Source organism: Fopius arisanus, unplaced genomic scaffold (assembly GCF_000806365.1).
Source record: "Fopius arisanus strain USDA-PBARC FA_bdor unplaced genomic scaffold, ASM80636v1 scaffold00024, whole genome shotgun sequence".
Lineage (NCBI taxonomy): Eukaryota > Metazoa > Arthropoda > Insecta > Hymenoptera > Braconidae > Fopius > Fopius arisanus.
In genome coordinates, this window is record NW_011887763.1 from 938,551 (window position 1) to 951,477 (window position 12,927).

Genomic DNA, 12,927 nt, shown 5'->3' on the forward strand with positions numbered 1-12,927 from the left:
AAATTCGAGGGAATTTTATATTTTGGTAAACATCAGGTATTACTCCACCACGTCCTATTTTTTTCAAATTTACTATTTAATATTTATTATTTAATATTTTAATCAGAGCTTTAATTTTCATAGTCGTAATTGAAAACTCGGCAGGCGATTTTGTAGGAGAATTCTCGTGCGCTTGTGGTCATCACCGGAAATTCAGTGTCTCAAAACCAATTCAATTTTGATGGATTCAAAATGGGGGGGAAGTACTGCCTGAATTTTCAATATGTTTAGAATTTTTCAACTGATGTTTCAACAGATAATTCCGCAGATATTCAATTTCGCACTCTCATTATTCAGAATTTCGAGTATTTTCTCTTGAAAATGGAAAAATTATTAATGCCCTAGCATTTTCTGTCCTTGCGGTGAAGGATCATTCATTACTGGTCACCTACGCAAGGTCAAGTGATAGGAAAGTAGATAAATCCGTGGGCGTAAGACTCTGGGAGATAGAATTGTATTTTCTCCGTACGCGAGTGCTAAAAATTTCCGATGATAGAGGAAATAAACCAGTTTCAAAGTTCAAGAATTATAACTGTATATGCAATGAATCCATAAATGGTGAAGCCACAACAATTTATTAATAATTAAAATCGATTAAAATAACGAGAAATTTATTTTCCTCAAAAATGATTCATTCATTCGTTCATTGTTATCATTATTATTATATTATTATTAAAAAATTAATACTTGACAGATAATTTTAATAATACTAAATACGAGAATAATAATCATGTGATAACGAATAAATAAAACCCATATGATCGTCAGTCGTGAAATGAAACAAGTTGAATTTGCCATTTTTCGTAATTATTAATTTATATGAAAAACTATCGATTCAAGACAGGAAGACTAGAGAACCTTTTTTGTGGATCGTTAAATTTCCAACAGAAATGATTTATTCACATTTTTTCGGGGGATCAATAGGTTTTTAGTAAATCGACGTTTAAGACGAAAAATTGGAACTTGAAAAATTTGCGGTTCGACTGGTTCTCAATTTCGCTATCTAAATCACCTGAAGTCACTCACCGCGACAATATTTATTCCTGAATAAATAAATAACTTTATGTGCCAGCAGGATTACAATTTATTCTCATCGGTGATCGTAACGAGTGTGACAGGTAACGATCGTAAGATGGAGAGTGGAAAATGTCAGGGGAAATAGAACGTGTGAGACGTCGATTTAAAAAAAAAAATGTTCAATAAAATTTCACAGTTATTTCCTGGATGTCGATGAAATTTATTTCCCATGTCTTGCCAGATGCTGTAATTCCGGGAAGATGTCATTTTTGGTTGTTGCGCTGGCAAGTCGAGGGCTTTTATGAGTGGAGGAGTTTTTCCTCAGGTAATGAGAGTGAGCTCGTGCAAAATGCAGGATAAACTGAACCATAGGTTACGCAAACACGAAGAGTTCAAAATTTAAAATTCAATTGCTTCATTGGAAAATGTCAATAAACTGCAAATTTCACATCTCGCGGAAAGACTCGGTAAGAAGTGAAAATTGGATTTAGATTCGATAAGAAGAGGAAATTACCAGAAAAATTCGAAGAGAAATATTTTTAAAAAATGTTTATAAAAATTGCGAGGAAATTCCATTCAGAAATTTCTGAAAAACGTCTCGCCGCAATTCAATTCCGTTTTTTTCCTCGATTCCGATCGCAGGATGGCAAGACTTCGGTCAATCGAATTTCTGTTATTTATAAATATTTTTTCCGGGTGTAGGCGAATCCCAGGCACCGCCTCTTTTGGCTGGGCATCACGTGGCACCAATGAACCAGTAAAGAAAAAACTGCTCACGTCACTAACGTACTACGTATGTACCCCACGTAGATATCCCTGAAGTAATAATTCATCTTCTAGTCCCTTCATCGTTTATTCCAATACTTTTTGCAAATCCCTTTCTCCACCCGCGCTTTTCTCTTTTTCTTTGTATTCTCACGATAATATACGCAACGTGTCACCATTTTTTTATGCAGAATGATTTCCACAATAATTTTCGCAATGATTCCCAAATTTTCGCGATTTTCTAAATTAAATTTTCCCTATTTTCAAAATTTCGCAGCCCCACCCCGTCATCCTGTCACACAAAATTGTAAATTATGATGCATTATTGTATTTTAATTCTCCACGGCTTATTGTTTAAATATTTCATACTGGAAATTTCCAGTGTAATTCTGAAAAAGTGTGACAGAGAAGTTGTGGATAAATTCACTGAATCGAGGGCGGACGGGTGCGCGTTTCTCAGCGTTCAATTGCATCCGGAATAAATCTAAAGACAATGAGAGTAATGTGATGAAATACTCTGGTTTCAGGGAATCCGATAATATCTACTTGGCTTTAATCCGGTTTATATCAAGGGTAAAAATAGAACTCATGGGTATCAAATACCGCATAAAGCTAACACATACGAAATAAAAATTCACTACAAATCGACATACGGAATCTATAAGTTCCCGAAAAATATCTCGGGATCTACGAGCCATATTGAATTTATTGCCCCAACCATTTTTGTTGCTTTCATTTCTCTCGATAATTACATTTTAAGAATAATTTCGATATCTATAAATTGAGAGATATTTTTATTTTTTCAGTCTACATGCAATTCGAATTTCATTATTGCATTATAAAATTCCGGAGATGATGATGGAATTTTATTGTTTGCACATTCGTTTTTCAAATAATGTTCATGAGTTTGAATAAATAATGAATTTGAATTGTAATTCTGAAAAAGATGTTTTTATGTTGAAGAGCATAAGTTATTGTCAAAAAATTATTCAACAGGAAAATTGGAAGACTGTTTTATGCATAAATTTTAACATCCAACAGAAGTATTCAGGATTAATGCGTACACGTGTACGTGTTCCCTTTGTTCAGAGTTCGTTGGATTTAATTAAAAAAAACCACTCATCACGCGCTATCTCGGCATCAAACGGTTGGAACTTCACTTGAATTTCCAAAAAAAAAAAACATCACAAAGGTCATGCGAATGCCATTCCAATCTGTTAATTAAATAAAAAAACAATTTAAAAAACAATTCAGCAATAACTCATGTTATCCAACGATAAGATTCTCCTTTCGATCATCAGATGTTCTCAAGATTTCCATCAACCGTCGACGAATCCCAAAAATCACTGATTTCAATAAAAAAAAATACCCTAATCACTACTTTTCTATAAAAATCAATACTAAAAAAAATTTGCAACCCAAATTTTCCCATCAATTGCTCCCATTACTCGAGATTTCCATTTCCCATCAAACACCGGAAGATCGTTGCCATAAAAAAAAAATTACCAGAGGCTTTTCCCCTAAAAAGCGGAATCCTCCAAAAACGGTTTATCAGATTTCCCCGGAAAATCGTAGCCCCCCGAGAATTCGGATTGCCCCCCACCCTCTTAAAAAGAAAACGCAACAAAATTGTCACCCCCAAGTGCAAAGTGAGAAGTCGACAGTCATGTGAGAGAGAGTATCCCACCGAGGAGAGTGCCACCAGTACATCGTCAACCCGACGGTCGCAGTGGGCAATAGTAACGATCGTACACGGCCTTGAACGATGACGTCAAAACTAGAGGAGGTCCCGGTCGCACACCCCTCTTCGTCCAGCAGCCTCGCCAAAACCCCTGGCAGCCTTACTCCATCCCCCCCCCTCCTTTTTTCACACCGCCTCCCCTCAAATCCCTCCCTCCCCTTACACACCCCAACTCTTACGATCCACCCTCCACCGCCCTCCACCATCCTCCACTATCCTCCACCATCCTCCACCATCCTCCACCATCCTCCACCATCCTCCACCATCCTCCACCATCCTCCATCACTCCCTGCCTCCTCCTCACTCACCTCCTCACGCCCGCTATCATTCTCATTTTCATCGTTCATCTTCGTTCAACAACTGGCAAAAGGTCCTTCCTGCCGCGAATTCCCTCTGCCATCTCCCTCCCACCCACATTGTCCCACCCAATCACCCCCTTCACCTCCTCCCATCACCCCCCTGGCACACCCTGTCGAGGCTCGGCTGGAGCGGCGCCAGAACCCGGGCTTCATTCATCCTTCGCCCGCACACACTAGCCCCAACTCTACAATCAAAGTGCGCATATCCTTTTCATTCTCCTCAAGGAGAATCTATTTATTTCCTCATTATACTGATCGCTTCTTCTTTTAGACTGGAGTAATTACTCGGAATTGCTGGATTGAAGATTTTTTTTTTTAGAGAAAATATGAGTAACCCGTCAACTTGAATCAAGTGTACTTTATACTTGAATTGAGGTTGGTCATGGAATCGTTACAACCCGAGTATAGAGAATCTACTTGAATCAAGTAGGGTCTCAACTTGAGTCAAGTTCAAATATCTATTTGACCGGGTGCTTCGATACTTGAATCAAGTCGACAAAGTTCACTCACATTGAGTAAGAGACCGGCTCAATTCAATTCTACACATGTCAAGTACCAATTTCGGATTATAAAGAAAGAACCCTTTTTTTCAATGATCACGCGGGGCTACATATTCCTAGAAAAATCAGTTCAAAGTTCAAAATCGTCAGTGTACTTGAAATATCAAGTACCACGACAGATCATCTTCTCCCATGCACTTTAATGAACCCCCTATAATTTATCAACCCTCATTTCGAGGCCTAGGTTTCCCTTTAATTATCTCCCGAAATGTCAACGACTCCCCTTATCAACCCCTAAACACCTGTCCACCCCTCTCTAGAAATCAATCACAATTCATGTACCACTCAAGTCTCTCTCCCCCTAAATAAACCCACCCCTCCCATCAATCAATCCTCGGAATTCGACTGATTTCATTCCACTCCTCAAACTATCGAAAACATCAATCCACCCACGTCCACCCCTCACCCTCCCAACAATACAATTTCCCATATTCCAAAAACAATTCTCGTGAATTCCAAAAAAAGTGATGGATTCAAACCAAAATTTGGCAAAACGAAAAAAAAAACATTAAAAAACAAATGAATTATTATTATGAATTCATTATTAATAAAAAAATCATTAAGTGTACCAGACAATTCCGTGGATTTCTCTTGATTATATGAAGAACGTGTGAGAGGTATATAGAAAAGAGAAGCTGCATAATAGTTTTCAATTATTCTGTCAACTCTGGAACATCCCGGAATTGTTGGTTAACCAACGCCCCCTCCTTCCCCACCCCGCAAGCTCTCTATTTATCTGTGTAATAACAATAATCGGCAAACGCACGCCGAATTTCCACGAGAGTTTAATTAATTCTGGACTTGTTCGTGAGCATAACAGGGTGAATTAAATGCCAAGGTAATTAGTGATTGTTCCAACAACTACTCGAAAATTAGTCGGTGAGCTTTGAATCAGCTGAGCAGAGAAAAAAGAATTTTATTTTCGAACAATTCCATTTATTAGAGAATGTTTATGAATTTATTAAACAGTAATTACCAGTAATTATTTAATTAGTTTAATTAGTTTATTAGTTAAATTAGTTTTTCATCTCCTTAAATATCTTTAAAATTTTAAATCTATAAATATTTTTTCACGATTTAATTATTCATTATTATTTTTAGTTTTCTAAAAATAAATATAAAACGATAGAGACAGGGATTTCCCTTCCCTAAACGATTTGTCACGTAATTAATTAATAATTAACACTGTAATGCATGAATTATCGCGTAATTTATGTTTCACTCGAATTCAGGGGAGAAGTTTAAACAATATCATCCCCCATGAACGGTGAATTAAACTAAATGGGGGGAGACATATTTCACAATCAACAAACTAATGCAAAAGGCTCGCAACGTGGGTTTTACCTTGTCCCAGGGCCATTGGTGTGAAAGAGGTCAACTGTACCCTCGTCTGTTACCCACCCCCATGGTTTTTGCCTCCTCCCGTTTAAATGCACTCGTGAGTACACTTTATGTACCTCATATTCACCCTCATCCTTCCGCCCCCTCAACCACCCACATATGCCCATTCCACGATTTTGTCCCCGTGCGAGACTCTTATCTGAAGTCATGACTATTTCAGAGGTCATCAACTCCTCCTCGAGATAGCATTTCTCAAGGTTCAGCCATAAATTTTTTTTAATTTTGAATGATTGTCAAATGATAATAATTAAAACAGTGAATTCCCCGAGTAATTCCTATTTTTTATGGATTTTGGAAATATTAAACTTTCAATATTTTATTTTTTGTTGTAAAAATTATCAAATTTTTCACATTTTGACTTTTTTTGTTGTGAAAATTATCAAAATTTTCACATTTTTACTTTTTTTTTTATTAAAAATTTTGTTTTAGGGGTATTTTTTTCAATTCAAGTTTTGCGTGGGAATTTTATTTACAATGACTCGATCTTATGTAGAATGTAAATTGATTGGTCGATTATTTTATACAATGACTTGAGCCAAAAGAGAGGGAAAAAGAAGCAGATCATTTTGACTCGTCATCAATTACCCCCAACTGAAAAAAGTGATCTGAAGCTTCATCAATCATCCATTAATTCTATCGATTATTCAGACGTAACAACAAACACCGCCATCTCCATCAATCCACATCTTCAATAACTGATGACACCCGCCATTGCCCCCACCTCAAGGTCACGCCGAACCACAAAAACGCGACAATTCACCGAAACATGACAGCCAGAGAAATGAAATCAAAATTGAATTTCAATTAAAAAAGTAATAAATAAATTTCCTCCCCCCTTAAAAAAAATTCGTCGTTAATAATGTGTTCTGACTGAATAATTTAAAGTTAAAAATGTTTTTTTAAAGAACATTTTCCTAAAATCCGCAGGTGTCAACTCATATAAATAAACAAATACATATCCAGTATATACTTCTCCCCAAAGCCGCGACTCAAAATAATAAAATCCAAAAAAACAAATAAAAAAGACCCCATAAAAAGGGATCAACTGGGCAAAAAAAAATAGATCTCAAAATAAAATCGCCGCCATAGAATTACCCCAACCAAAATGTCACCCTAACCAAAAATAAATCCATAAATAATTCATCCCCAGTAAACTCCATCCCCAAACAAAACCGAGTCATTGTTTACCCTTGAATCGAAACACGAGACAAAAGTATAAACTCAACTGAAAGCCATACAATTCAATTCCCCAAGACAAATGAATCCCAAAGGTACACGATAACAAATTCAATGGACACGACGCAAGTAACCGACAAATAAGTCGCAGATAATACAAAAACAAAGATGATAACTTGAACAAGAGAGAGTAAACGTTTTACAAGCAGTAGATGAACGACAGGTCGCGGGGGGAGGGAAGGGGGTTGAGAGGGTGAGATGGGGGTGATGTCAACGTGGATTGGTGGAGGATATTTGTGAATGGAATGAACGTCTTTGTCCAGATGGTGGGGGGCAGAATCAATATGGCCGACCGCGCCCCTCAGGATCGTGACGTCACACAGCGAAGAAAGAAAAAGACAAAAATAATCTACGACTATCAATAAATTAATGGCAATAACAAGCTAATGAGTTTTTATCCGAACATCGCATGTAATTTTATTATTTTTTATTTTTTTTTTTTATAGGGTACGCACGCATTTCCAAAGGGCGATAAGGGGTGATATTGTGTGATAACGGACTGATAGCTGTTGAGTATGCGTAGAGCAGACCAGAGAATGGTCAGACGCTCGGTTTGTCCGAACAACCCCCAGTCATCGGGAGACGCAACAGGGTGTGCGTATGACTGGTGGGGTAGAATCGATTTATACTTGGGGGGTGGAAGCCTTGGACAGACACCTGGGGGGTTACATTCATCGGGGTAAACCACTGTTTCGGGGATGGCAGTAATTTTAGGGTGGTGTGAGAGTCAAATGGGTGTCTGGTATTGGTAGCTGTCACTCTTTAAAATTGGAAATTTAGTTAATTATTTTTTTAATATGGTATGTGGAATAATAAATAATTGTAGGGTATTTGTACTTGATTTAACAGCCGTGGGAGTGACAGAAGTTGAAAATAAATATGATGGACCATAGGAGAAAATTATCTCTTATCAGGATTGTTGATTTTTATTTTAATCAATTGTTTGTTCACTTCTGCTATTGAATTTTTCATTTTTCTCCTGTGGGAAGGTACGAAATTCAATGGGTGACGTTCAGACGTTCACCCACGCAACCACTTCTTCAGGAAAACTTCATTTTCTTTTACAGAAACTGTAATTTATTGACTTAGGGGAGGGCCCGGGGCTTTCATCTCTTCGTATCACCCCCGCGATTGTGAGTGCACTTGGAAAAGACAATCGACATGAATTTTCAGAGAACGCACTCAATCCTTGACATTTCGATTTCATGGAGTCAAACAACGAGAACTATATTTCAGAATTTTACAAAATTTCTCGCTCGAGAGCCATTGAATTGTCGAATTTTAAAATGAATGCAACACCATTTTTTTTATACAATTTTTCTATCGAGATATCGAAAGTCGAAGATCGTCACCGGTAACAACTCGATCCTCCTGCATCCGATCCTCAATAAATATCGATAAAAAATAATTTTCCCACGATTCTAACACCAATTATAAATCCACTAGACTCAAGTATAAAACATATTCAAAACACTATGTTTTAGTCTAATCAATAAGTAAAAAGATTTATCAAAACATAAATTAAGAACGAAGCAAGCGGAGAGGGTGTAAAACATAAGTACTGTAACACCAAAGAAAAATAAAATAATTACATTATTATATTCAAAAGAACTGTATATTATGACACCTAATGCACGTATAACAAGTCCTTTATTATTTATTGTTTTCCGTGTATGATAGAAGTTGTAGAGATTTGATGATGTAGCATGAGGGTGATTATCTCGCGTAATAATTCAATGACGAGGGGGATGAGAATTACGAGTGAGTACTGAGAGTGACGAGTAGTTGGCATTCTCATATGCAAAAGTAAAATCCACTGGTGGTATATTACGAGTGCACACGGGCATCGACCGACCATTAAAGGTTACGAGCCGACCAAGTTGCCCTCTTATACCTCTTTCTGGCTCATACAAACCAGCTGTCACCGGGGTTTATTACGTCATACGACTTTAAAAACTATTCTACTGCTGACGAGTTGAAACGTAATGGACATTCTAGTCCGATCGAAATTGACGTATGATTCTGAGACCTCTTTCGACTCGTATTATACCTCTCACGTCATTAACCAACGAGTGCATAACAGTTACGTTTACGTATCAGAGTTCATTCAATGGGGTACACGTATCCAAAAAAATATCACCGATAACTGTCCCCATTTTATTTTTTTATTCAAATCCAAGTGTTACCCATAGTCTCGCAGTTCAACTCAAAAATTATTGTTTTTTTTTAGAATTTATTATATGTGTATAAATAAAGTTTTCAAGTGTTCAATTCATTTTTTTAGAATTACGTGTTACGTGTTGTTAAGGGAAATTAATGTATCGGGTATGTACTTTCATTTTTTCGGAAAATTCAGGGTGACATTTTCCCTTTAGGAAAAAAGTCATGAAACGAAATCTGTTAGGAATTTGTTTTCAGTAGATAATGATATAATCTTGAATTAATATAGATAGATAATTGGGAAAGTCATTCTTTCATGAAAATTTCATGAAAATGACGGGGAAATGCTTTTCGCCGATTTTTCTGTTTGCCATCAAAGATGAGAATTCGGAGAATATCTGAGAATCTGTAAGAGATAACGGAATTTTCATTAAGACCTTTTATTTACAGCGAATTGAGGTGCACAAAAAAGGTCCATACAAAAATTTCGGTATCTTCCTTAGAATGATGAGAATAAAAACGCCGGAAGTCCGAGAAATTCGAGATCGCGAAAATCCTGAAAACCGCTTAGCGAATCGATTTCTTCCGAGACCTATACGTCACTCAAAATCGCATGCTCGATCCAGTTAATAAACATTTCATTACCGTCATCGATTAAATTTCTATTTTTAATTGAAAATACGTGTCATTCTCTTCGCTGTAATCCCATAAATTGGAATACTTGGTAATAACAATGTACAAACACAGCGTATAAACTTTAATTTGCACGGACAAATAATACAGTGAGTGGCTATTTTTGGATGCAATAATCATACATAAGGTATGTACCTATCTGTATTCTCAAGTGATACATACCCTAATAACGAGATCGATACATTGACGTCAGAAACAGAACGTCTGCATAGAGGCTCGTGTTATTCAGCTGAAACCTCTGGTTTTTCACAAAAAATTTATTTTTATCGTTATCAATATCTTTTTCTCATTTCATATCTCCCGTTCGTCCCCTCGCAATTCACAGAAATCGGCATTAGTAATGACTTTTGTAATATTTTGGTAAATACGGGGGAGAAGAATATTCCCTTCATCCTAAATAAATATATAATATCTTTATAAATATATTTTTCAATGAAAATTCTTCCGTACGAATGAATATTCATTGAGGGATTTGTATTAACTAAATGAAAAATATTGATCTATTAATTACTGATAATTATTTTTTTATGGAAAATTATTCAAATGTATTTGACGATTTGGATTAATGATTGTTTAAAAATGAATGATAGAGAACAAAATGGCGGTTGAAGAAATGATTCTGGTATATCTATAGTATGATTTATTGAAAATTAGAATGCAACTTTGTTAAATATCGATTAATCTCAACGCCTATTGATTTTGGGAGGAAATATTATAGGACCTTTTTTGTGAGAAATTTAATTAACTACAAGAAAGTTCTATAGCATTTTCACCTCAAGTCGATAATTTCTGGGATAAATCGATAATTAAGAGTAATGTTTCATATTTCATTCAATTCGCTATTCAATTTTTCCCGCCTCAGGCGCAAAGTGTCTGCGCACATAATTTGATTCTAACCTAACAATTGAAAATGTCAATTTGTTTTGGTTGGAGGCTAAAGACCACACGTGGAATTTTTTTTTAATAATTGGTGAATTATTTTGTGGATAATTGAAAAAAATTAAGACAATCTTCAATTATGATTGGGAGAGACTCAGACGCTATCAGACGTGCGTCCTTGAAAAAACAGAAGGAGGCATTCCGAGAAAAGGAATTGTTGATAAGAAATGCTCTGAACTCAGTGGTATGTCCTCAATTCAGGAATAATAATCCCGAAATCTCAAAATCTGAGAAATCCCTGGATTTTCAGAAAATCATAAAAAAATGCCTGCAACTTCCCCTTCCCCTTTTCCTTCACAAAATATTTATTTAACATTTCATCCCCCAATTCGATTCCTTTCATTCTAGGTTTCACACCTAAATTAATTGGAAAGATCTCAATGTTTAAACAAATCTCAACTGTTTATTTCTCCAGGACTGATTTTGTATTAAAATTATTTAAGGATGGAGTTCCAAACAAGAAAATTGTCTTCGATGACAGTATATGTGACCAGGAAAATGATAACGAAGAGAAAATAGTCAATCGATCTAGAAAACGAACATTATTCGATGATGAGGATGAGGAGGGAGATGGGGTGGCAGATTCGAAAGAGGAGGAGTACGATTTTAGTGCAAATAAAAAGTCGAAGGTGGTGAATCTTGGAAACGATCCTCGTTTCGCGATGGACGAAAGATTTTTAGAAGACGAAGAAAAAGAACCGGAGGAATTAAATAACGAACAGGACGAGGATGAACTGACAAGTGAGAAAAACAAACAGTTGGAAATTCTCCAGAGTGTTCTGGGTAAGCCTTTACCCAAGAAGAATGACTCAGAGAAGAAAAGGTAAAAGAAACATAATAAACCCAAGATTTTCTAAAATAAATCGAAATCTGTGATTTTCTCAGGAAAAATCAAATGATTCGGTACGATCCGACGCAGGACGACCACCAGAAACACGAACTGCAAAAAGAAGAGCCTCAATCCTCGAAGAAGAAAAAAAGAAAAGCTAAAGAGGTCCTAGTGGAGGAGGAAAAACCTATTCCTGTGTCGAGTGAAATTTTCTACTCGGTGTCAGAAAATCTGACGGAGACCCTGAAAGCCCCAGAGGAGTTCAGTTTGCTCCAACGATTCGGTACAGCCCCTGAAGGTAATAAAAATCCTCATAACATTTTTTGTTCGACACGAAAAAAAAATTATACCGCATTCCTCAATATCTGAAAATTACCGAGTTTATGTATGGAATTATCTAAATGATACTTTGTTTCATGAAATGTTGATTTTAATTCTGGATTTCTCAGAGAAAAGTCGTGAATTGGCGAATGAAGAAAAACTGGCAACAGAGAGGAAATCAAAGTTTGGAGATAATTTCGACGCTAAAAATCCATTTAGGTATGATTCCTCTGAGGACGAGGACGAAACTTCAGGGCAGAACACGGAAAATGCAAAAAGAAGTACTGAAAAAGTGTCACGAGTTGTTGAAGACACATTTTTCTTAAACCCTGCAATATTTAAAGGTGAAAACCCGCTCATTCCCTTCATTGTAGCAAGAGACGGACTTCAGACACAAATAGAAATCAGACTAGAATTTGAATTTGTCTGAATTAGAAAGTAATCATCAATCATGACTTTTCAGAGGCCGAGGAATTTTTCAAAACCCCCGCACCTTCGAACCAATCGTTCAAAAATCTCAGAAAACAATTGAAGGAGATCGTTCGTTCGAAGATTCGAAACAACACGCGAAAAACTCAGATTTGGAAGCATAAAAAGATCAACACTGTTAAACCACATTGTAAATAATAATAATTATTGTTTATGACCTGTGAAAAATATGTATATGGAAGAATAAATCTTAATTATTGAAGTAGAAAATTTAGAAAAGCCTCACTGACCTGAAAATCCGGTTTTATGCATTCCAGCCGTTGTTAATCACCAGAATAATCACTAATTCCTTCGTATGATTATTCCTGTATGACACTGACACTTAATTATTCCACTAATCACGATAACACCAACTATTTATCGTCACTACCCGCCAAA

At 36.3% G+C, this 12,927-nt stretch overlaps 1 protein-coding gene across 1 annotated transcript; it reads left to right on the top strand.

Annotated features, from left to right (window-relative positions):
- Positions 1-10,864: 10,864 nt before the first annotated feature.
- On the top strand, positions 10,865-12,750 carry LOC105264655 (nucleolar protein 8). Its single transcript, XM_011301669.1, has 5 exons — positions 10,865-11,094; positions 11,354-11,733; positions 11,796-12,037; positions 12,189-12,404; positions 12,524-12,750. Exons 1-5 carry the CDS (start codon positions 10,990-10,992, stop codon positions 12,685-12,687), a joined length of 1,107 nt encoding a protein of 368 aa, XP_011299971.1. The 5' UTR covers positions 10,865-10,989; the 3' UTR covers positions 12,688-12,750.
- Positions 12,751-12,927: the final 177 nt, after the last annotated feature.